Source organism: Trachemys scripta, chromosome 1, assembly GCF_013100865.1.
Source record: "Trachemys scripta elegans isolate TJP31775 chromosome 1, CAS_Tse_1.0, whole genome shotgun sequence".
NCBI classification, from domain to species: domain Eukaryota; kingdom Metazoa; phylum Chordata; order Testudines; family Emydidae; genus Trachemys; species Trachemys scripta.
The window spans coordinates 191025500-191052628 of NC_048298.1; the positions used below are offsets into that span (position 1 = coordinate 191025500).

General features: G+C 41.6%; 1 protein-coding gene across 1 annotated transcript in view; it reads left to right on the forward strand.

Moving 5' to 3' along the window:
* Window positions 1-27129, forward strand: part of BACE2 (beta-secretase 2) — a 70699-nt gene that overhangs the window by 20514 nt on the left and 23056 nt on the right. The window contains exon 2 of the mRNA XM_034753154.1: window positions 14562-14650. Within this exon, the coding sequence (XP_034609045.1) occupies window positions 14562-14650 (89 nt within the window). The remainder of the gene's footprint in view (window positions 1-14561; window positions 14651-27129) is intronic.

Genomic DNA, 27129 nt, shown 5'->3' on the forward strand with positions numbered 1-27129 from the left:
AGAGTAGGTGTGTTCATGTAAATACAGTCTGGTGCTGAAGCCTTTCCACCTACCCCTGGCTCATCACTAGCTGTCAGGGGAAAGCTCATTCAGACCTTGCTTATAAATAATAATTTTGAAATTATTAGGTAGGCCAATATAGCCAAAACAAATGTGCTGACATTGTCATAAATAACAGCTGTATGAGGAAGCTAGTCTTTGTTCATACTTTTCAAACCTATTATGCTTTCTCGGGTACAAGTATCTTCTCATATATTGTATATACTTTTAAAGTGTGCATTAATGTTTCAATTTCAATTCAAATTTCCAACCATCGACTAAATTGGCAACACTGCATGTAGGGGGGGGGGGGAGGTGTTGAGGTGGGGGAGGTCTAGGGCAGGGGTCCCCATGGTGCCCACCAGGGCATCTAAGTGCGCCCACGTACTGGCCGGCGGACAAGCATCCGCCGAAATGCCGCCGAGAAGCAGCGTCCTCCAGAGGCATCGCTGCCGAAATGATGCCAGTTTTCGGCATCATTTCGGCGGCGACACCTCTGGATGATGCTGCTTGTTGGCGGCATTTCGGCGGATGCTCATCCACCGCCACGGTCCTTCATGGCTCGTCGTCTGGCACCTGCCAGACGAAAAATGTTGGGGACCATTGGTTTAGGGAAATCCCTGCTTTACAGGCAGGCTTGAATATCTATATTCTAATGTACTGTATACCTTCTCCGAGTGTGATTGCTGAGGGCACTACACTGAACTATGGCTATAAAGTTTGCCAATATAGGTGGGGCCTAATTTAAGTCTGTGAGTTTGTGGTAATTTCTAGTGACTCTGGTGTTGAGTTAAAAGGGGTAATTTTCAACTGTTGGACCCCAAGTAATTTTATTTTAAAAACTATCAAAAATACTCAGTTCTGTGAAATGAGAAGTGGTAGGCCAGCTCTTCCCAACTGTTTCTCTTACTGTTGACTCAAAAGATCAAAATTAAAACATACAGTTATTGATACAGGCTATTCCTGAGACTGTCTCAGGAATTGCAATTCCCCTAGTTAGTCACAGTGGTTCTTTTACATATGTTAGGGGAGACACTATCCTCAAAACCACGCAAAATAATCACAATTATTAACCAATACTATTTTCTTATTAAAGAAAAGGGGAAAAAATCATTAAACAAAACAACACAAATGACAGAATACAAATGATAAGCTGGCTATTTCTGGTGCAATCTCTTCTATATATGTCTCTGTGGAAAGCTAACAGACATTACACTTTGAGAATGGACTGCCTCCTTGGTGGTGGTCATTTGGCAAGTTAAGACCAAAGTTACTGTTTCCCAATATTATGAATTCAATTTTAGTATCTTATTAGATTTATGTATGGGCAAAACAACTTGTTTAAGTGCAAGAGGATCTTGTTACTTGTTAATAAATAATCAGACTGTTCATAATTGGGCAAAATAAATATTAACTAAAGTAAATATTTAAATTAGTTATTTAGAAGTAGCCATTTAAGGATTTGTCTTGAGAAGGGTCAATTACAAAGATTCAGAATTTTTAAATCCCACTATTTCTCTTTAACAAGATGTATTCCAGGAGACAGGGACTAAATGGTCTAATCACTTGGTGATTAACAAGAGGAACTGTTAGTATTTTAAGTTACAATGGCATTTCAGTATCCCAGTAAAATCCTGATACAAGTTTAAATCTAATTCCTTTGCAGTGTCTTATTAGTTAACTTTCTATTGCCAATCCATGTCGAAGTTTTGGAGTGACTTTCCTTGGGTAAATTTCTTCTCTCCCCTCCTCCCCCCAAATCTGTCTGTGAGTGTTTGCTGCCTATGCAAAGTAGTAGAGGGTGTATATGTGAGGGGTGCTTGCTTCAGAGTTATATATAAAATATTCTTTTTCTCTTATTTCCATAAAATTAGGAAAATGCACCTTTCAGGCTTGTTTAGATTCAAAGCTAGTTGCTGTTGCTTTTTCATTGGCATCATGCCTGTCAGGATGGCTGAGGTGATATCTTCAGCTCCTGAAGATGCAGTCTGCCTGATGAATATGCAATCTTTCTTTAATTACCTTTTGTTCTTGTGGTGGGAAAACATCAGATAGAATTAATTCTAACGTTAAATGTTTTCTTTTGATCTAGTCAGTTCTCTAAGATATCCCTTCAGTTCCTTCAGCATTTAATAGGAGTTGAAATTCTATTTCAAATGAGTCCAAACACTTCTGTTCTTTATTTTAAGAGCTGACTTGTATAGAATCTTTTTTAAATTAAATTCTTATAAAATCTTGAAGTTTAAATGGTCATAAAAGTCCTGCCTCAGCCCTGTCTTTTTTTGTTTGTTTTTTTGTTTGTACCAATCTTTGGAGCGGTTGTTTTTGTCCTCATGAGTTAGGTGAGGGGTTGATTAAGCATTATCAGATCCTAATTTCCCAATTAATATTCTTCTATGAGTAACCTGTTATAGAATCAAATGACCTTGCTATATTTGTACATAAAACATTTTACTGTTTACATAGCAATCCTATTAGGAGCTTTGCATTTAGCGAACATATTTGCAAGTATGTGTTTCACAAAGGTTTTTGCTATTTCAGTGTTTAAGAAACAAACAAAAGGTTTAAAAAACTTCCAACTAAGCACCTTTCCAACAGGCTCTTCTGCATGAAGTTTTTTATGTTAATTATAAATTTCATTTCCGCTAGGATATTTCTAGACTTCTTTGTGTAGATTTACTTAGACCGATTATTCTGATAATGTACCCTACATTCTTTTCACAATCCGATCTCTGCCTAAAATATGAATGCTTGACATGGTTTGCCTTCTTGAAATAAGGATTACCTTTGTATCAAACTCGCATCTTATACAAAGAAGATGTGTCCTATTCTTTGATAAGACAAGCTAATAAGTTTTTTGTTTTTGTTTTTGACCAGATGGTTTCTAGTTTTAGAATCGACCATTTGCAGTATAGTTACAATTTGTAATTACAGGCTCTGATAAAATATTATGCATAAAACACAAAAACTAACTTTTATATACATCCTGGAAAGCATCGTATAAAGGAAAATAATACACAATGTTAAAGCAAAATCGAAGTTATAAAGCTGGCTTCCAGCGTCTGTATAAACATACTCGGAGGTAATAAATATTTTATGACTCTAAAGCCATGTTCATCTTCCCTGATATTTGCTTGTGCTTGGGAGATAAGGTAAAAGCCTCTTAAAATTGCTTTGGTCAGCTTCAATATTTCATATAATTAAACAAAAATGTATGCATGTGAGGTACTTTTCTCCAAGTACCATACATACGAAAGTAATGATAAATATACCATAAGGTTCAGTAAAGGCACTCGCAAGTTTAATGACCTAGTATTAAAAATAATGTTGTTAATATCATTTTTGCATCTGTATTGAGACCTCTCCTCTATAGTAGTTTCTAAAAGCAAGTCCCAGTGGCATTCTGCTTGTAATCAGTTTTCTTGTAAATGCTGAGCAGAATGCCAATGCTTTAGTTCCCAAATCCTCCATAAAGGATAGAAATTTTAATTTGTATTTAACAATAATTGGGGGGAGGGGGAATTTTTTAATTTTTTTTTTCATAATTTTCATGGGACATTTGTTTTTAAATACTTTATATATATATATATATATATATATATATATAATCTTGTGTTCTGTGAGTTCAAAGAAAGTTTGTATGCGTTATCTATGTACACTACAGACCTCAGTTAATTAAATAAATCAATGCAAGATTTTGAGAAGTGCTACTGAGATTAAAATTCTATTCCTTGAGCACCCTTGTTAATAAGGGACAGTAATTGGCCTACAACATGCAGACAAGCATTGCTGATCATGTTGGGAAAACTTGGCTAGTGGCCCTTGTGCACGCAGGTCATACAGAGTAACTTTTTTCTAAGACATGAGGCTGGGCATTTGCACTGAAGAGCAGGAACAAGCTCTGATTAGAACATAATTTTAAAGAAATACCACTTCCATTAATAGATGTAGAATGTGGCTTACCCAGGGCATTTTTTTCAATATAATTACCTCCTGTTTTCAAAATCCCCTATCTTAAAATAATTGCTAGCAGCCTAATGCTCAGGAGCAACCCTACAAACCAGGTAGTTTATGTACACAGTGGAATGTGGCAGAGATTTGGGGCTTTGATTCTGGAGATGTTTAAACATATGCTTATCTTTAACTTTGAAACCAGCAGGACTCCTCACTTGCGTGAATTTTAAGCGTGTGCATGTTTGGAGGATCAGCGTCTTTGAGAAGCTAGAGAGAGGACACAACTCACAAAGACTTGTTTTGAAAAATGGTTTGTCTTTTAAACTTCAAAAGTGCCTCTAAAAATAAAATAAAATAAATGTTTGGTTTAGGAATAATGGCTGGAAATTACCTGGAGTACATGTAGGAACCCATGACTGTCAGCAGAGGCATCTTACAGCAAACGACGTCTTTTTTTTTTTTTTTTTTTAATTAGTATCTTTTAAAAATCTGGTACAAGGAGGAATTAAATGAAGTTGCTAAACTTCACACCGCTTTAAAATAAACAAGGAATAGCTCGTGTTCAGCAATGAAGCATGTTCATATATCATGAATAGGATAGATGGGATATGCGATAAATCTAGACATTGAGCATAAGTATCAGTCTGAAAAATGACACCACAAGAAATGACGTGTTGGGGGAAGAAATGTTAATGTTCAGGCAACTGAAGGAATTGGCAGAAGGGAAAGCACAGTAACAAATACTGGATATTTTGTTACTATGATTGGCTGATTATTATTATTATATTTAAACTGTAATAGCCTTTTATTATTCTCAAATGAGATATATGGCATTTCCCATATTTCTTTTCTAAATGACTGTTTATCAATCCGATGTTCATACTTCTATTGTCAGTCTGGTTTAGCAAGTTTCAGTAGCTCATTTTTGGTATTTTAAAAAAAAATGCTAATCTAAACTACAAAAAGCACCATCCATGTAGCAGGGCAGATTGACTCGTCCATAGAACGCCCATCCCCTTGTCACAACAAAGGAGAGAGACTAGTGCTTTGTAGGGAAGGGAAGGAACTTTGGCCCAAGTCCTACAATGTGCTCCACAGGGGTAGATATATGCGTTGGACAGAGCCTTACTGTTTTCACTGTGGCCCTGTGCAGGTGTAAGAGTCCACAATTGTAGGAAAGGGGCCACGATTAGGGTAATACTTACAAAGTGAAATCTTGGCCCTATTGAAGTCAGTGGGATGTATGATGGTTGAGAAAATACTGTGGAAATACTATCGAGGAACTTGTTTCTGAGTTCTCTTCTGTTTCACCGCAATAGAACCTTAATTTGTGTTTTAATCATCAGCTGATAAACAGTAGTAGCTCAGTAAAGAACTAGAAGTAAGGTTGCCAGGTGTCCAATTTTCAACCAGAACGCCTGGTTGAAAAGGGATCCTGGCAGCTCCGGTCAGCACCGCTGACCAGGCCATTAAAAGTTCGGTTGGCGACGTAGTGGGGCTAAGGCAGGCTTCCTGCTTGCCCTGGCTCCACGTGGCTCCAGGAAGTGGCCAGTATTTCCCTTCAGCTCCCAGGCAGAGGCATGGCTACGGGAGTGCTGCCCCTGCCCTGAGTGCCGGCTCTGCAGCTCCTATTGGCCAGGAACTGCAGCCAATGAGATCTGCGGGGGCGGTGCCTGTGGATGAGGGCAATATGCAGAGTTGCCAGGCTGCCTTCCCACCTAGGAGCCAGAGGGAAATGCCAGCCACTTCCGGGAGCTGCCTGAAGTAAGCACCGCCTGGAGCCTGCACCCCGAACCCTCTCCTGCACCCCAACCCTCTGCCCCAGCCATGAGCTCCCTCCCAGAGCCCACATCCCCTCCTGCACTCCAAACCCCTCAGCCCCAGCTCCACCTCAAAGCCCTCACCCCCAGCTGGAGGCCTGAACCCCTAATTTCTGGCCCCACCCTAGAGCCCTCTCCCCCTCCTGCACCAACTTCCTGCCCAGCCCGGTGAAAATGAATGTGGGGGGGAGAGCGAGCGACGGAGGGAGGAGGGGATGGAATGAGCAGGGGTGGGGTGGAGGCAGGACAGAGGTATTCAGTTTTCTGCAATCCGAACGTTGGCAACCCCAGCTAGAAGTGCTAGGGGGAGGTCTCTTATGTTAAGCCAGTACTCAGTACATGCTCTGTAGAATATTTTGTAAAATCACTACAATCATTTTGCAGTTGACTGTGTGTTGTGCTAGCCTTGACGTTTTCATTTGCTTACTCACTGACTTGCAAAATTTGTTCATCTGCCTATCTTTCAACAGCCTAACCAAACAATGTGACACACTGGTAAAATGTGTGTAACAAAATATGTTGAGAAATGATTAAGTTTCCATGTCTGCATTTTGTCTTGTACACCTTTTTTCTTTTTCATGTGGATTACCAGTTCTCTAACCCTAGCTTCATTTTTAAACCTTGCTTCTGTTTAGATATCTTTCTTCCCCTCTGCCACTCCCACCCGATCAGCCTGGGGACTCAGTTTACCTTAATGAAACTGCATGCTGTCCCTTCTCCCTTTGATAGCCATTATAAAAGAGCTTTTGCTGTTGGTCTGGCTATTTACATGGAGACAACATTAGCCAGTGTTGCAGAATTAGTTGGGTAGAGCCTGGTGGGCCACTTATTCAGAGTCAGAGCAGCTGTATAACAGCCAGTCAGAAACAACTGAGAACCATTCTATGGGTTCTTCTGCAGGGTACAACAGAACAATTGATGACTGTGTAACTGCAATCTGGGAACTGCCCAGAAATGATGCAAACCTGGAAATTCTTTGTCACCTGTGGAGTTCGACAACAGGATCTCAATCATTTGTAGAGATTAGCAAAGTTGGACAGTACTTTGTTCCAGGCTCACTTGAAAAGCATTAGCTGTAAATGTATATTCTACTTTATGTGCAAAAAAGTGGGGCCATGTTTCTGATTGCTGTGCACAACACTGGGATCCTATACACTTAGGCATTCTTCCAAATATTCCTCTAATACATTTCATTTATTTAAATTAAAATGAATCTTCAAAAGGAACAGGTGAAAAAAACTATAGTGAAGCTGTCTTTTGTTTTGAGAAATCTCCCTGTAAATGTTATAATCTCATTCCAGATAATAAAAGAATACTGTAACTGTTTTTAAAAACCAATATTTCAGAATTCTAAAATGATTAATTTTCAGAAATGAAATTGTAAAAGAACCCAACTAGCAAAATCAGTGCCAATAAATAACACACAACTGTGGCAAACACAATATAGAGTAAAAAGAACAGGAGTACTTTGTGGCACCTTAGAGACTAACAAATTTATTAGAGCATAAGCTTTCGTGGACTACAGCCCTCTTCTTCTTATGCTCTAATAAATTTGTTAGTCTCTAAGGTGCCACAAGTACTCCTGTTCTTTTTGCGGATACAGACTAACACGGCTGCTACTCTGAAACCTGACAATATATAGTAGTTAGATTGCATTTTCTGTCTTGTTTGATGGTTGCAAGCAATTCTTACCAGATGGGCTGATAATGTAATTAGGAATCATTGTGTTAAATGAGGCAGTATTTAAATTGACTGCTAATTTTCCTATCTATTAACCAGCTTTAAAAAAAAAAAAAGTGTTATCTGAACGATTTCTGGCTGCTAATTACTAACTACAAACCTAATTGTTTTCCCTCTTTTAATGCATTGTTTAGCAAATTACTTCTAGTAAGGTTGATTACAGATGTGTAAAACAAAATAAGAGATGAATTAATGCTACAGGTTTGGGTTTTTTCAACTATGGTCGACTTGTGTCTCGTGAGATTTGCATGTGTCAGGGGATACTGCTTTACTAACTGAGCTTCTCACTTGTGCAAGCATTGGAGTTTCTATACATATTAAGGGAATAGTCCCTAAAGGTGGGCAGCAGCCCCTTGAATAGCTTATGGTAGGGGCACACTCCAGCAAGAGAGTAGGACTATAAATCTTATTTGAAGCAGGAGAAGTAGGAAGCACGAAAGCAAGAGCGGACCAGTTTTGAGCAGTGTGAGACTTAACTCCCCTGAATGCGTCTTTGTATCTTCATTGGGGTTGGGGTGGGGGTATGTTCTTAAATTGAGGTAAAAGCCTAGTGAAGACCAGACAGTTAATAACTTGATCTGCTAAATTATGGAAAAACTAAGTGTTTTAACTCAAGCTGCTAACTCAGGTGAAAACTACAAAATGCCTTGTCTTCACTAGGATTTTAGCTTGAGGTAAGAATTTACCTACCGAGCCCCCCCTCTCCATCACCACCTCAGTAAAGATAAGGCCACAAGAAATTGAACGTGTGACCTTTCAATCTAAAAGTGTAAACCTCTGCTGCTGCAGCTAAAAGGATCAGGTCCATTAGTTTGGAGGCAGTAGCGGACTCAAAACAAACAAAAAAACCTATTTGCATAGTCCAGTCTTCAGAGTCAAAGATCAGCTGTGGATTATACAACAAATAGCATCGAAAGCAGCAGAGTGGTCTATGGGAATGGAGTGCAGGTCCTGGGACTCGATCAGGAAAAGGTTGTGTTAAATGTTGGCAATGGTGGGAGCAGTTTCAGTGAAATGGAGAGAGCACGGTAACCAGTCATTAGTTTGTATCAGAACTGTACTATGATTAGTTTGTGTTTGAGAACTCCAGTGAGGGATGCCAGGTGGTAGAAAGTAGGGAAAGGCCAGCTGACCCCCATCAAAAACCAGCAAGAGATCACTAATAACTCTGACCAGTGTGGTCTCAACTCTAAAAGAAGGCCAGGATCCAAGCAGGTAACAGCTCTATGGGAGGGTTCCAGTGCATCTAAACTTGAATGATCACTGCCGTCTCATTTGCCTTCTCAAGAAAATATGGAATGTTGAGACTCTCAGTGATTGGCAGGAGATGGTTTCCTGAAGGGGTGGCTGATGTCTGCACGTTTGAGTATTTAGCTCCCACCCTTTAGGCATTATCAATACTTCACATAACTATCAATAATGATACTATAGCAACACAACTTGTTCTAGCAAATAAGCGGAACAGGGATCAGAACCAGAGATGACTGAGGTGTTGCCAGATGGAAAAAGAAAACAAATCAATAGTCAAATGTTTTGTAACTTCTAAAATCGATATTAATCAATGGAGAGGTTTAAAAACAAAAAAACCCTAAAGGCACTCTGGTAAGTCTGTCGCAGCCCTGGTCGAGCTCCCCAGAATGCTCACCCAGCTGCTAGTTTTGGACCCACATGCTGGGCCTTTGTGCCTGTAAGCTCCCCTTGGTCACTGGCTAAACTGGCTTTTCTGGCACACTCCCTGTCTGGTACCCCTTCTGGAAGTGGGACTCCATGGCCTAACTGCCTGGGCCCCCAGGACCATTGTCTACCTCTGCAAGACCCGAGTAGCTTATGCATACCCGTTTCCAAGAGCTCCCTCTCATGGGTATTCTGGTTAACTGTTTAATCATTCTGGGACACTTTATAGTTAAAGGAAATGGACACAGACTTTGCAAAAGAGGTTTTTTAAAAAAATCACTGTTTTTACTTCAGACAGCACAAGAGATACAGCTCCAGGTAAAATATAAACACTGTAGGCCATTCCCTGACTCAGTTTCCTCACCACTCTTGAGTGTTCTTTGGAATTTGGGTCAGTATTCTTTTTGGGTTCCAAGTCCCCTGTGTTGGACTGTACTCCTCCAGCTCATGGCTTTTCTTCCGAAACATATGGAGTCATTGACTGCAGGAGGCAGAGAGAAAATCCTTCAGCTCCATCAAAGAGGTTTCCTCTTACTCAGGCAACCTGCCCCATTGAGTCCCTCTGTGAGTACTTCCCCAATTTCTCCACCTTTGTGTGCTAGTGTGGATAACTGGCTTTTTTTGTTCACATTCTGTAGGAATTCCATCACCTCTTCCTGCAGACAAGCTGGGTCGAACTGGTTTTTGTAGGCTTTAGCCATCCCATTGTTCAAAGGTACTCCAATTTGAATGGGAGCTATTCAGGTTAATGGCTTGGGATTGTCCCAGGTCTGGGAGACATGACACAAGTAGATGGTTGATTCCACATACGCTGAAACACAATAAATGACACCGCAACTTCATAAAATGAGCCAGAATTCATAAGTGGTTAATAGCTTCCCCAAATCATTACATCCTTGTTTTAAATTGAAGTAGAGCACTATACAGAAAACTCTGCTTGATGTTGGATCAAAACCAAATACTGGAAGATTTAAGGAACTCTTTAAATGAGGTGTTGGCAGGGAGTTTGACTCCCCATTAGATGTGCCTGGGTTTAATATCTTGGCCATGTCCAAGCAGATATAGATTGTGCCATATAAATGTACGGCCTTCCACCTCCTCACTGTTATAACATGTTTAGCATATGGGATTTTAAATAAATGTATGGTTTTGATTTATTTCTCTTTACTAGCACAACTTGATGGCGTTTTATATTAGTGTCTTCAGCAAAAGAGCTACAAAGAATAGTGTGTAAAGTGTCATGTTCAAATTTGGCATGGCAAAGATAAATGTCACTACCTTGTCTGCTTTTTGGATTAGATGCTCTTAGTGTAACCCTCATAGTGGTCAACCTAACATTCATCGAATTAGTGGTAAATTAGCAACTGGGCCAACGGGGTCTGTGCCCAGGGGCCCTGGCCAATTGGAGGGCTCCAGAAAAATGGGCATCCCCATTCCCCGGAAGGAGTGCTGGGAGGGTGGAGTGGGGCAAGCCCCCACGCCCCGGCAGAAGCGCCGGGAGGGGGGGCAGGGGCGACTGCAGATGGAAGGGGTGGGGTGGGGAGGGGCCCCCAGTTGCTCTGGCCCCAGGCCCCACAAAACCTTAATCCACCTCTGCATAGGACTTAAATCCAACAAAATAACACTCAAGTGTCCCTATAGATTTTCATTGCATGTCCTACAGTTCTATTAAAGGTGACCTACAAAGGAAAAGGTAGCTTGTATGTATACACACTCTCTCTCATTTATTTAATTTTTATTTTTATATATATATATATAGATATATATAATATGAGAGAGTGAGTGAGTGTGTGTATCTCTCTCTCTCTATATAGATAGAGAGACACACTCACTCACTCTCTCATATATATCTATATATATATAAAAATTGAAGTTAGAAACCACAATTAAAAAAAAAAACTTTCAGGCTTTCCTTTATACATCAAATAGGAGCAAACAAGCATGTCCTTTTTTTTTTTTTTTTTTTTTTTTTTAATAATGCTTTGCACTTAAGCAGTCTAGCCAACTTACAATCTTTTTTGTTTGTATCTCTGTTCAGTTGTGATGCTATGCTCTTGGATTTCTCAGTAACTTACTCTGACACTTCATGACAAAACCATTCTATACCCGTGCATAAGTAACAACGATAACTCTACCTTTCAGTGTGAACGGCAAGCTGCTTCTGTTATATTGGCAATGTACAGTGCAATGTAAAATAGGCTTTGGTATTGGCAATGTAGAAAGGGTTTCCTTCGTGATGAGATGTGAAGGAGCTGAAAGGAATTGCAGACCTAAAAGAGAAAACTCAGTAATTTACACCCCTCCCAAAATGTTCCACTACTCACTGGATCTATTGTGAAGACTACAATATCTCTGTGTTTGTATTAGCTGTCTGTGTCTAGTTATGCATAAACATATATATGCAGAATGTCAGTTTGAATAGCAATTTGTCATGTGAATGCTGGTTATACTAGAGTGGGCTTGCAACTTTTTTGTGTTCTACTGTTCTTTGTATTTTATGGGGGATTTTTTTTCTTTGTTTAAGAACCAGACAGAGTGAATCCTGTATTGCTCAGTGAAGTGGGCAGTAAAATTGCCTTTATTCAGGGATTCATGAATTGTGTGTTGCTGCCTTTCTGTGGTTTTAAAGTATCTTTCATATATGAGCTATTTGTAATTTTGATTTTTAAAATAAACTCCTCCTCCATGTATGGAGCCATGTATTTTATGGATGTCAAGGCTGTGACATACACGTATAATATTACTTCACTCAAGGATCACAAATTGCTTTAGAAACACTAATTACTTTAGATGCAAGAATTCAGAGTTGGACATAATTTTTCAACTGAAATTTTTTCAGCAAAAAATGCAAATTTGGTGACACCAAAACGTTTTGTGAATTTGTGTCTGTTACACCAAATTATTTCAGTTAAAAAAAAAAAAAAAACTTTTTAAAATTTCATTTCTACACATTTGAAATGAAATGTTTCAATTGTTTTATTTCAGATTACTCTTCTGTTTTAGTGTAAAATTATATCTATAAATTAAATGTAAAAATGCTTGGAATCAAAATGAAATGTTTCATTTCAGGTTGAACAAAATGTTTTATTTCAAAATAAATTTATTTTTTCAATTTTGGGGGGGAATTGCTGATGAACCAATCCATTATTTGCCCAGCTCTCTATGCAGACCCACTTTGAGGTAATATTTGTTGTTTCTAACGGGCTTAGTCACTGTAGCCATTTCTTTCTGAAAGAATACTAATTTCTACTGTAAAGAAAAATAGAATAAAATCGTTACTCTCTGTAGATAAATTGTAAGACATTATTCCAAGCCATTGTTAAATGAAGGATACAGTTTGTCAGCTCATTATTTTATTGCCAGTCATACATAGTGTTTTTTCTTAAAGCCTCAGCTCCTGGAATCAAGTGAGTATGAGTATTTCAGCTTTCATTTTTTTAGGGAAAAACTAAGTTTCTAGCTCTTAGGGTTGCAGAGTAAAGCTTGAAAACATGATCTAAATGTACCCCAAAGTCTGAGAAACCAGAAGACAAGTAAAAAGTACCCAAAAGCTATTATTTTAACTTACTAGTAATTTTTGAATGCTTTTGGCATTGGTAGTAATGAGGATAAGCTATTCTGTCAACAAGTGAACAGTTCAGAACATTGTGCCATAGACTGATGGTCAGTTATTTTATCTCTACTTATCTGTTCAATCCCATATCATTTATTAACTAGGTAAACTAAAGTTACCCAAGAAAGTGAGAATGGAAACGTTTTTATTTTTTAAATCTGCTCCTTGTAATTGTCAATGACTGCCCAATAAAAGTTACCTGAGATGCACTCCCAATGCAAGTTTGAAAGTGACAAATTGTAAGGTTATTTAATGATGATGGTGTTCTTGAAAGGTTAACTTTGGAGAATTTCTGATTTTGGAGCATTTCTACTCAATGCTGCTAAAATGATCATTTTGGGATGAACTGTGAATTTAAATACCTTCACCCAAACTCTACCTTTTATTTTATTTTTTATCTGTGTCCTAATGCTCCTGCTTCCCCCATATTTTATCCTTGTTTCTCCACTTCCTTTCCCATTTCTAACCTGACTTTTTTCCTTCCCATTCTCAGATCTCTCTCTCTCTCTCTCTCTGCTGCTGCTGCTGCTGCTAATGCTATAGATATTTGAAATCTGTGTTTTACTTACCTCATCTTTCAGTTAGAGAAAACATTTCCTCTCCCCTCAGTTCTGCTACCAGTGAGCCCTGAGGCAAAACCTCCATAAGTTCTAACATATCTAATATTTTAATTGCGCTACATTGGAAATCTCCCCCCCCCCGACACACACACAACTACCCTCTCAATTTACATTGATTATACAATAGCCAAATTTTCAAGCCCAGGTTATTAACATATACCTTTGATCCCTATAGCCCCAATCCTGTCCAGGGCTGGCTCTGGCTTTTTTGCTGCCCTAGGCAAAAAAGCCACCTGCCGCCCACCCGCCCCCCCCCCTCCACACTGCAGGGGAGGATGCCGAGCCTGGCCGCGGGCCCGCAATCCCCGACTGGGCCGAAGCACTGGGGGGGAGGGCGATGAGCCCGCCGCGGCTCCGCTCTCCCCGGCGGCCAGAGCACCGGGGTGAGGGCGGAGAGCCCCCGGTGGCCAGAGCGCTGGGGGGAGGGCGGCGAGCCCATCGCAGCTCTCCGCTCTCCCCGACCGACCAGAGCGCCGCGGGGAGGGCGGCGAGCCCACTGCGGCTCCGCTCTCCCCGGCGGCCGGAGCGCCGCGGGGAGGGCGGCGAGCCCACTGCGGCTCCGCTCTCCCCGGCGGCCGGAGCGCCGCGGGGAGGGCGGCGAGCCCAGTCGCGGCCCCGCTCTTGGGCCGGAGCACCCAGCCATGCCGCCCCCCTCCAGGCGCCACCCCAAGCACATGCTTGGTGGGCTGGTGCCTGGAGCTGGCCCTGATCCTGACAACACTTATACATGTGCTTAACTTTAAGCATGCATATAGTTCCATTGACTATTTGTGTGTCTTAAGTTAAATGTGTCTCAAGACCTTGCATAGTGACAGGTTTCAGAGTAGCAGCCATGTTAGTCTGTATCCGCAAAAAGAACAGGAGTACTTGTGGCACCTTAGAGACTAACATTTATTTGAGCATAAGCATTTTACTGTAGTGGGCTAATTTGATGAAAGGTCACAGCAACACATCTTCCCTTACAGTGATTTTTGCATAAATATTTGTTTATTCTCCACAGCAATGTTCATCTTCATTTATAAATTTAAGATTGTACTTATGTTTTCATCGAAGCTTAAACTGAAATGAAAATAAAAACCCCTTTCTTTTCTGGTTTTGCAGTTAAATATTCTGGTTGACACTGGAAGCAGTAATTTTGCAGTTGCAGGTGCCCCAAACCCTGATGTAACATCATACTTCAATACAGAGGAGTAAGTATCTTTTAAAAACTCTTTGCATAGGATTGAATGTCCTGGGTTCTGGCTTGTATGTGGAAAAGACCATGCAAAGCAGGTGGATGGGCTTCTATTGCAGTTGATTGCTGAATGTGGTATATGTCTCTTATTTTTAGCACCAGAGTCTGTCACCCTTCCTCATGCTGAGTAGTTCCTTACTCCACAACAGGTTCCACTGATTTCAGTGAAGCTACTTGCGGCATGAGGTGTGGTTTTTGTTTTTAATCTGGCCCTGAATTATTTGTAGGATACCACAAATCTAAACAAATCTACACCCCCTCCCCCCCCCCCCCCAACTCCCCCCAAGAAATGCCATTCAAAACACTTGAAGGTTGTAATTACATGTCAGTGTTTTGTGTATGTTATCTTTGGAAAACACTGGCAGGAAAAATGGACATTGAAATCTAGGAAATTCAGGGTTAAGGTTGCTCTTTGCTGTGCATGTAATGAGTTTAACTAAAATAACCACAACTGTAACTCACTCCTGGGAGATAGTTAACAAAAGATAAGTGACATTGAAGGAATTCAGAGAGGAACAAAAACATTCAACAAATCCTAACTAAACATAGCATAAGACTTTGTAGCACAAGCACTTGGAACATACAAACATGGATGGATCACATGTTTCTAATTCCAAACACTTCTTTAAAGCATAGACATACTGTGGGTGGAATCCTGGCCCCACTGAAGGCAAGGAGAGTTTTACAATTGATGTCAGTGGGACCAGGATTCCATCCCATTGCAGTTTACAGAGGCTAAAGATGGGTGCCTATTTTTATTCCTCTAAAAGGAAATAATAATTTCAAATCCCTCCTCACCTTCAATTATATCTCCTGCAATTTCAATTCCATTAAACAACAGCAGTACACGCTTCGACTACAGTTATAAAAATGCAAAATAGGGGGTGGGAGAAAAGGAAGAATTAGTGCTTTGTTGTAAAACTGTTGAAAAAGTTATGGACGTGTGTCTTTTTTTTATTAGAATGTCAGTGTGATGTTAGAAATGGAACCTTAATTCTGAATTTCCTGGGTGTCTAGTTTTTTGTGGCTACTTTTAATTCAAATGACAAAATATACATGCTTAATTTCAACTTAATTCAGTTTTTTGTGTAGATCAGAAAATTATCTTGCTACCCTTGAGTCTCCAGGAAAACCACTTGGAACTATGGGGTTTTAGAGGAAACCTTGAACTCAGTGTTCTAGAAAGAGAAAGTTTGTTTTTGCTGAGAATGTCCTGCATGATGTTTTATTCATGAAGTATGTTGTATTGCCTGCTCAACAGGTTGGATTTTTCTATAAACCAAGCAAAACATTATAATTGGGCAGTCCAGCCGTATAATATGCAAGTAGATTGATATTATCTTGAATACTATCTGGATCACTTCAATAGTTGGGGATTATGAGGTGCTCTGACAATCTTTAATTTGAAAAGTTAATAGTTCAACTATTGTTAGTTTAGTGTGTAAATTACCATTCACAAGGATCTGTTTCAGTAATCCTGAAGTGGGATAGTGAGAATGTTCTCTGGTAATGGATGGAAACCACTTGAGACTTTTGCAAGTGGATTGTCAAGAAAAAAGTTCTTGAACATTCTATTTCTCATGCTGCTCAAAAATACGTGTGGTGATTGTAGCTTGCTACTTTTCCACAAAGGATTTATTGGAACTGTTGTGTGGGGTTTTTAATATGATATTTCAGATTATATTCTGTTGAGTCTTCAATTAGCCTAATCCTTTATTTTATTTTATTTATTTATTTTTTTTGAAGTTACATTTTCAAATTTTTTGGTTGTAAAAATCCATCTAGTTTTCATCTCTAAAACCTTTTAACTAATCAGTTATGTTAGCTAAGTCTACTGCCTTAGAACTGATCTGAAACGTCTACTGAGGCATTCATATATTTTTATCATCCCTTGGACTTGGGAGGTAAATCTAACTTCCCAATCAAACATATCTAAAAATTGAGAGCCAGGAAACTAAGAGTCTACAGCCAGAAGGACTACTGGGATCATCTAGTTGGACCTCCTACATGACATGTATGTTATGTATGGTTTTAATGATACATGCACTGAAGAACTGAGTCCAAATAGAATACCCAACTTTCTCTTCTTGGTTAAATATTTGGTAATTTAAACCCTGGAGGAGACTTATGAGGAGTTTTACTGTTTTGGTTTGGTGGCTTTTTTGTTTTTGTTTTTGCTTTAGAGGAAGAATTGGCAACAAGGGAAATGACTGAAGGTCTGCTTGGCATTTTGATGTTTTTGTGATTGGCGGGGGGAAGAGACGGAAACAACTTTTTTTCATTAAAATAGTTTAATCTATTGATTCTTAACATTAAAAAGATTGCAGAGCAATTTTTAAACTAGGAGATGGGGGAAAGCCGACTGTTGCAGAGGAGCATGTGGATCGGACAGAGACTTCTCTTAGAGGAGAGTCTATTGCGGGATTTTCTAGGTTCTAGTCAGGAGCAGAGGAGGGAAGAGGATAATGTAAGGGCCAGATCAGATGAGAAACATTCACATAAAGAATCGGACACATCAGAAAAGGGCAGACAAATAAACAGTGACAAGTTTTTAAAGTACTTGTACACAAATGCTAGAAGTCTAAATAATAAGATGGGTGAACTAGAGTGCCTCGTGATAAAGGAGGATATTGATATAATAGGCATCACAGAAACCTGGTGGACTGAGAGCAATCAGTGGGACACAATCATTCCGGGGTACAAAATATATCTGAAGGACAGAACAGGTCGTGCGGGCGGGGGGGAGTGGCATTATATGTGAAAGAAAATGTATAATCGAATGAAGTAAAAATCTTAAGTGAATCCACATATTCCATAGAATCTGTATGAATAGAAATTTCATGCTCTAATAAGAATATAACATTAGGGATCTATTATCGACCACTTGACCAGGACAGTGATAGTGATGATGAAATGCTAAGGGAAATTAGAGAGTCTATCAAAATTAAGAACTCAATAATAGTGGGGGATTTCAATTATCCCCATATTGACTGGGAACATATCACCTCAGGACAAAATGCAGAGACAGAATTTCTTGATACTTTAAATGACTGCTTCTTGGAGCAGCTGGTACAGGGGGCGAGGCAACTCTCGATTTAGTCCTGAGTGGAGCGCAGGAGCTGGTCCAAGAGGTAATTATAACAGGACTGCTTGGAAATAGTGACCATAATATAATAACGTTTAACATCCCTATGATGGGAAGAACATCTCAACAGCCCAACACTGTGGCATTTAATTTCAGAAAGGGGAACTATGCAAAAATGAGGGGGTTAGTTAAACAGAAATTAAAAGGTACAGTGATTAAAGTGAAATCCCTGCAAACTGCAAGGACACTTTTTAAAGACACCATGATAGAGGCCCAACTTCAATGTATACCCCAAATTAAGAAACACAGTAAAAGAACTAAAAAAGAGCCACCATGGCTTAACAACCATGTAAAAGAAGCAGTGAGAGATAAAAAGGCAACTTTTAAAAAGTGGAAATCAAATCCTAGTGAGGTAAATAGAAAGGAACATAAACACTGCCAAATTAAGTGTAAAAATGTAATAAGAAAACCCAATACCTGTCTGTCTGTCTTCCTTGAAAGCAGATCAGTTCAGGAGATGATTCACTGGCAGAGCAATGTGAGGAAAACCTAGCACCCAATTTGTCCACAATCAGTACATGGAATTCTTCCATAATCCCTGTGACAGGTTAGATCACAGAATCCCCCTTGGGAGCTGCCACCCGATGTGCCAAGACTACCTCTGCTCCTGCTTTCCCTGTCAGCTCAGGACTCCAGCACCCTGTCTAGCAGAGCCAGACACACCCGCCTGCCCAACAAAGACCCAGGGTCTGAATTACTTGTCCCAAAGCTGCAGGTTTACCTGAAAGCAGCTAACAGATGTGTGCTTGTCTTTAACACTCAGATGCCCAACTCCAAATGGGGTCTAAACCCAAATAAATCCGTTTTACCCTGTATAAAGCTTTTACAGGGTAAACTCAAATTGTTCACCCTCTATAACACTGGTAGAGAGAGATGCACAGTTTTTTGCTCCCCCAGGTATTAATACATACTCTGAGTTAAGAAAAAAGTGATTTTATTAAATACAGAAAGTAGGATTTAAGTGGTTCCAAGCAGTAACAGACAGAACAAAGTAAGTCACCAAGCAAAATAAAATAAAATGCGCAAATCTATGTCTAATCAAACTGAATACAGATAATCTCATCCTCAGAGATGCTTCAGTAAGTTTTTTCCTCAGACTGGACACCTTCCAGGCCTGGGCACAGTTCTTTCCCCTGGTACAACTCTTGTTCTAGCTCAGGTGGTAGCTAGGGGATTCTTCATGATGGCTCCTCTCCCCTCCCTTTGTTCTCTTTCACCTCTTTATATATCTTTTGCATAAGGTGGGAATCCTTTGTCCCTCTCTGGGTTCCCACCCCCTACTTCTCAATGGAAAGACACCAGGTTAAAGATGGATTCCAGTTCGGGTGACATGATTACATGTCACTGCAAGACTTCATTGCCCACTTGCCAGCACACACATATACAGGAAGACTTACAGGTAAACACAGCCATCTGCAGACAATTGTCCTCGTTAATGGGAGTCATCAAGATTCCAAACCACCATTAGTGGCCCACACTTTGCATAATTACAATAGGCCCTCAGAGTTACATTTCATATTTCTAGTATCCGATACAAGAGTGGTACATTTATACAAATAGGATGATCACACTAAGTAGATTATAAGCTTTGTAATGATACCTTACAAGAGACCTTTTGCATGAAGCATATTCCTGTTACATTATATTCACTCATTAGCATATTTTTATAAAACCATATAGACTGCAACGTCACAATCCCCACCTCGCCATTCAAAAATGCCAGACCCCAAAAGCCAGTAAAACCATGCAGAGAAAGTTTGCTTCATATTTTCCTGTAAATCCCTTACAGTCTCCACAGATCCAAGTCAATGTCTAAAGAAACTCAAACAATAGCAAAGAATGAGAGAATAAAAACATAAGAACGGCCGTACTGGGTCAGACCAAAGGTCCATCTAGCCCAGTATCCTGTCTGCCGACAGTGGCCATTGCCAGGTGCCCCAGAGGGAGTGAACCTAATAGGTAATGATCAAGTGATCTCTCTCCTGCCATCCATCTCCACCCTCTGACAGACAGAGGTGTCAAAGTTAGACTCAGGACTCATAGTTTGTTAGACCACTCTGTTTTATTAGCACAGCACTCTGCTAATACATTCAGATAATGTGAGCCCCCATGCAACATTCAAACAGTCTTATTTATACAGATAAAAGGGTGCGAACTAAACAAAGGGACAGAGAGAGCAAAATTGTAAAATTTGCATAGGGCACAATATGCATATCCTGCTTCCTTATTAACTCTTATCGATCTAAGGCAAATGCTTCACCAATTGCCTTTAAGTGGGGCAATTCATTAAGCAGTTAATGTCTGCTTTCCTGCCCCCTGGCTTGCAGCATTTCTCATTTCTACTTAAAGGTACATACAGCATTCTTTAATTCATTCTATTTCTTTAATATAATTCATTTCACTTTCACAGAGGCTATGGACACCATTCCTTACCCATCCTGGCTAATAGCCATTAATGGACTTAACCTCCATGAATTTATCCAGTTCTCTTTTAAATGCTGTTATAATCCTAGCCTTCACAACCTCCTCAGGCAAGGAGTTCCACAAGTTGACTATGCACTGCGTGAAGAAGAACTTCCTTTTATTTGTTTTAAACCTGCTGCCCATTAATTTCATTTGGTGGCCCCTAGTTCTTGTATTATGGGAATAAGGAAATAACTTTTCCTTATCTACTTTCTCCACATCACTCATGATTTTATATACCTCTATCAGATCCCCCCCTTAGTCTCCTCTTTTCCAACTTGAAAAGTCCTAGCCTCTTTAATCTCTCCTCGTATGGGACCCATTCTAAACCCCTAATCATTTTAGTTGCCCTTCTCTAAACCTTTTCTAGTGCCAGGATATCTTTTTTGAGATGAGGAGACCACATCTGTACACAGTATTCAAGATGTGGGCGTACCATCAATTTATATAAGGGCAATAATATATTCTCTGTCTTATTCTCTATCCCCTTTTTAATGATTCTTAACATCCTGTTTGCTTTTTTGACTGCCTCTGCACACTGCGTGGACATCTTCAGAGAACTATCCACGATGACTCCAAGATCTTTTTCGTTGTAGCTAAATTAGCCCCCATCATATTGTATGTATAGTTGGGGTTATTTTTTCCAATGTGCATTACTTTACATTTATCCACATTAAATTTCATTTGCCATTTTGTTGCCCAATCACTTAATTTTGTGAGATCTTTATGAAGTTCTTTACAGTCTGCTTTGGTCTTAACTATCTTGAGCAGTTTAGTATCGTCTGCAAACTTTGCCACCTCACTTTTTACCCCTTTCTCCAGATCATTTATGAATAAGTTGAATAGGATTGATCCTAGGACTGACCCTTGGGGAACACCACTAGTTACCCCTCTCCATTCTGAGAATTTACCATTTATTGCTACCCTTTGTTCCCTGTCTTTTAACCAGTTCTCAATCCAGCAGTGAGAGAGAAAAAGGCAACTTTTAAAAAGTGGAAGTCAAATCCTAATGAGGTAAATAGAAAGGAGCATAAACACTGCCAAATTAAGTGTAAAAATGTAATAAGAAAAGCCAAAGAGGAGTTTGAAGAATGGCTAGCCAAAAACTCAAAAGGTAATAACAAAATGTTTAAGTACATCAGAAGCAGGAAGCCTGCTAAACAACCAGTGGGGCCCCCGGATGATTGAGATACAAAAGGAGCGCTTAAAGATGATAAAGTCATTGTGAGAAACTAAATGGATTCTTTGCTTCAGTCTTCAGGACTGAGGGTGTTAGGAAGATTCCCAAACCTGAGCTGGTTTTTGTAGGTGACAAATCTGACGAATTGTCAGATTGAAGTGTCACTAGAGGAGGTTTTGGAATTAATTGATAAACCTAACATTAACAAGTCACTGGGACCAGATGGCATTCACCCAAGAGTTCTGAAAGAACTCAAATGTGAAGTTGTGGAACTATTAACTATGGTTTGTAACCTATTCTTTAAATCGGCTTCAGGTATTTTTGAGCTTTTTATATGGAAAAAGCCTAATCTGTGTGTGATCATTTCAAGCTTCAAATTCAACCTTAAATGCATTCACACGAGATCTCGTTGCTTGCTCAGAGTAGGACTCTTCTTAATCCCTCCTATCCTCTGGTGTTTGGGAAGCTGTAATTTTTCCCACTCTTTTGCCCCCTTCTTTATCCTTCCAGCCCCTCCCTCACCAATTCTCGCACTCCCTCCAGGCTCTCCCATACTATGTTGTCCCACACAGGCCCCCCCCAAATTTACCTGCCCTCATCTTCTCTCCCTTTCCCCAGCCCCTTCAATTTCCTTCATAAAAATGGCCAATTATTCAGACCCTATTTTGATTTTATATTTGTTTTAATATATTATGGTACTGCTTTGAGACTTCACTTGGGATCAAGTGCCCCATTGTGCTATGTGCTATACAAATGCAGAGGTATACATAAGTCACATTAACACAACTGTAGCAGTGACAAGTTAAAGGTGGTATGACTGCTTCTGAAATTTAAGGAAGTTGGATGCTCAGCTGGTTCTGGGACATGTTTAGCGATTGAGGTACACACTTGGCAGGAAGTTCATGAAGGTATGCTGTTGGAAACAGATATTTCCAAAATTTGTAAGGGAATGTGCTTAATAAAACTGCAATCAAAGAAGAATTTCTCAAATTCAGATGCATGAAGGAAGTAATTTTTTTCCCCCCTGATGGAGAAGAGGAGATCAGACTCTTTAGACAGACTTTCTAAAGAAATCCATAAGTGCATTAGAAAAGAAGTGCCATTAAGATAAGACAAAAGTACAGTTTCTGTATGTACTGCACTAAAGGTAGCGCTAGGAAAGTGGCATTGAAGTGGTGCATTAGTTCACCTTTCTTTTTTTCTTCTTGACGATTATGGGCTCTAACGGACCACAATGACCTTTTAATCTTCAGACAGCCCTGAATTTTAGGGAATCTATGAAGAACTAATTGAGGATGGAGTTCAGGTTTTTTCCTTTTCCCATCACTAGGCGTAAGGGCTTCAAATTTAAGTGAAAATTTTCAAGTTGAAAACTGCAGTTTGGCTGCCTGATAGTCCAATAAAATAGCCATGTGCCCCCTGTGCAGGGGTGGATGGATGGCAGCATTTGAGACTATAATTTGGTCTTTTGTTCATGGGCCAGCAGTTTGGGCATGCAAGGAAGTTGACACTCTGCTTTTTGAGATTGCTTACCTTTCCCCCTTTTTGGACCAGAGGTTGAGCTCCAAAGAAAGCTTTTGCATCTTTCTCTTCAACGAGGGCTGTGGGAATGGCATGCAGACCAGGCTGGGAGTTCTTAAGGAGTTTTCATTGAGCATGAAAGGAGCTCTCCTTTCTAGGGAATCAGAGTAGCAGCCGTGTTAGTCTGTATCTGCAAAAAGAAGAACAGGAGTACTTGTGGCACCTTAGAGACTAACAAATTTATTAGAGCATAAGCTTTCGTGGATTACAGCCCACTTCTTCGGATGCATATAGAGTGGAACATATATTGAGGAGATATATATACACACATACAGAGAGCATAAACAGGTGGGAGTTGTCTTACCAACTCTGAGGCCTGGTCTACACTAGGCGTTTATGTCGAAGTTAGCGCCGTTACATCGAATTAACCCTGCACCCGTCCACACCGCGAAGGTATTTAGTTCGACATAGAGGTCTCTTTAATTCGACTTCTGTACTCCTCCCCGACGAGGGGAGTAGCGCTAAATTCGACATGGCCATGTCGAATTAGGCTAGGTGTGGATGGAAATCGACGCTAATAGCTCCAGGAGCTATCCCACAGTGCACCACTCTGTTGACGCTCTGGACAGCAGTAAGAGCTCGGATGTTCTGAACTGCCACACAGGAAAAGCCCCGGGAAAATTTGAATTTGAATTCCTTTTCCTGTCTGGCCAGTTTGAATCTCATTTCCTGTCTGGACATCGTGGCGAGCTCAGCAGCACTGGCAACGATGCAGAGCTCTCCAGCACTGATGGCAGTGCAATCTCAGAATAGAAAGAGGGCCCCAGCATGGACTGATCGGGAAGTCTTGGATCTCATCGCTGTGTGGGGCGATGAGTCCGTGCTTTCCGAGCTGCGATCCAAAAGACGGAATGCAAAGATCTATGAGAAGATCTCTAAAGACATGGCAGAGAGAGGATACAGCCGGGATGTAACGCAGTGCCGCGTGAAAATCAAGGAGCTGAGGCAAGGCTACCAGAAGACCAAAGAGGCAAACGGACGCTCCGGATCCCATCCCCAGACATCCCGTTTCTACGAGGCACTGCATTCCATCCTCGGTGCGGCCGCCACCACTACCCCACCACTGACTGTGGACTCTGAGGATGGGATAGTGTCCACGGCCGGATCCTCGGACATGTTAGCGGACGGGGAAGATGAGGAAGGAGATGAGGAGGACGAGGCAGTCGACAGCGCTCACAACGCTGATTTCCCCGACAGCCAGGATCTCTTCATCACCCTTACAGAGATCCCCTACCAACCCTCCCCAGCCGTTACCCCGGACACAGAATCTGGTGAAGGATCATCCAGTAAGTGTTGTAAACATCTAAACATTTATTTGTAACAGAACATGATTATTAACAATTTAAAAAATGGGTTTCTCATGATTAGTTTGATTAACTTAACGGTTCAGTCATGGGCAGTGCAACTATTTGAAAAAAATCTAGCAATGTCCGGTTTTGCATGATTGTCCTGCCCAAGCCGCTCTACTGTTTAGTCCCTGCTACTGCAGCTACAGTAAGATGCGGTCTATATGTCCGGGGATGGAGCAGAAATCCTCCTGGGACATCTCAAGGAAGCTCTCCTGCAGGTAATTTGAAATCCGCTGCATTAGGTTCTTGGGGAGAGCGGCCTTATTGGGTCCTCCGTAGTAGGACACGTTGCCGCGCCACGAGACTAGCAAGTACTCTGGAATCATTGCTTGGCACAGCATGGCGGCATACGGCCCTGGTCTTTGAAGGCTTTCCCGGAGCATTCTCTGTCTGTCGCTCTCAGAGATCCTCATGAGGGTGATGTCGCTCATGATGACCTGCTTTGAATGAGGTAGGGGAATGTTAGTGTTGGGACTGCTTTACCGTTCCTTTACAGAACTGTAACCGCTGGTTTGCAGCCACGCGGTGGAGGCGGGAGAGGGTCAGCCGAAAGGGATCGTTCCCGGGGACAGCCGCGAGGGTGTGGGACAGGAGCAGACTTCCTGCTTGCCGGATTGCTGGCAGCAGGGACCGACATTGATTTCAATGTGAAATGAGGCCATTGCTAATATTAAAGTTTTAAGCTGCCACGAATCTACGGCTTACCATGTCTGCGTGCAAGAGCAATTCCGTTGTCCTGACAGGGTTCTCAAAAGTGCTCTGCAAAACCCCAGACACTGAATGCGAAGGCCGAGAATTCGACCTTGTGCTGAGTGCGCATGTGATAGGTGCTGTGCATGGTCCTGTTCACAGAGAAAGACTATGTTCTTTGTTCACAACTACATTTATCTTTCTGAGGAATTCACTCCCTTTTTCCCATTCCCACAGCCCCATCTGCGACTGTCTCACAACCTAGCCTGTCATCACACTCCCAGAGGCTAGGGAGGATTAGGCATAAGAAGAAGAGGACACGGGAGGACATGTTCTCAGAGCTTATAGCCTGCTCCCGAGCCCAGGCAGCACAGCAGACCCAGTGGCGGGAGAACTTGTCCCAAATGCACCAAGCCAACATGGATCGGGAGGAGAGGTGGCGTCAGGAAGACCAGCAGGCGACTCAAACCCTGCTTGGACTACTGAGGGAGCAAACGGACACGCTCCGGCGCCTTGTGGATGTTCTGCAGGAACGGAGGCAGGAGGACAGAGCCCCGCTGCAGTCCATCTCTAACCGCCCTCCCCCGCCACCAAGTCCCATACTCCCTTCACCCAAAGTGCACAGAAGGAGAGGCGGCAGAGTCCCTGCTAACTCTCACTCCACCCCTGCAGAGAGCTCGAGCAGCAGAAGGCTCTCATTCCCCAAAGTTTGACAAGTTCTTTCCTTCCCGCCTGACACAAGCCCCCGTCCAAGTTTCACTTCCCAGTCCCATGTGTAGTTGATAATAAAAAATATGTTTCTGTTAACTACTGTTTCCATCATGTTCTTTTGGAGGAGGGGGGGGAAAGGGGGTTGGTAATTGGACAGGACAGTCACCTTTGGCAGGGTACATAGTAGGGGGCAGGCACAGCAGCAGGGCACATACATAGTGCAGTGATGCAGTGACTACTTACCCTGGTTAGTCTGGGAGGTTCTTTTCATGTTATGTGGTGGGGGGTGGGTTGCTCTGTGACTTTGTGTCAGGGGAGGGCAGTTAGAGATCTTAAGCGGCGGTCCTTAGGCAGGATCACAGAGCCACACAGCAGGGGATCTGTAACCGTCCCACCCCTGCCACAAACTCACATAGACCCCCCATACACACAGTCCGTATCAGGAGGGGTGACAGGCTCCGTTGAAAGAACCATCCCACCGCAGCGGAGCCTGTCAGTCCTTGAGTTTAGAAGCTGCATTCGCGCGACTACACTACACCCGCTCCGCACCACAGTCTGCGTCCCAGTTTTAAAAAATTCCCGCGAAAACAGTATTAAAGAAAACGGTGTGCTTTAACAAAGTAGAACTATTTTTATTTTGAAACGTGTGTTGGAAGTGGGGTGAAGGCTTCTCTGTACACAAAATTAGAAAGTCACAGGTTACCCTGCTCACTCAGGAACTTTGCTTTCAAAGCCTCCCGGATGCACAGCGCTTCCCGCTGGTCTCTTCTAATCGCCCGGCTGTCTGGCTGTGAGTAATCAGCAGCCAGGCTAATTTCCTCAACCTCCCACCCCGCCATAAAGGTCTCCCCCTTGCTCTCACAGAGATTGTGGAGCACACAGCAAGCTGCTATAACAATGGGGATATTGGTTTCGCTGAGATCACAGCGAGTCAGCAAGCTTCTCCATCTCCCCTTGAGACGTCCAAAAGCACACTCCACCACCATTCTGCACTTGCTCAGCCGGTAGTTGAAGAGTTCTTTTTCAGTGTCCAGGGCACCTGTATAGGGCTTCATGAGCCAGGGCATTAGCGGGTAGGCTGGGTCCCCGAGGATGACTATAGGCATCTCCACATCCCCAACAGTTATTTTGTGGTCCGGGAAGTAAATACCTTGCTGCAGCCGTCTAAACAGACCAGAGTTCCTGAAAACACGAGCGTCATGAACCTTGCCCGGCCATCCGACATTGATGTTGGTAAAACGTCCCCTGTGGTCCACCAGTGCTTGCAGCACCATGGAAAAGTAGCCCTTTCTGTTAATGTACTGGCTGGCCTGGTG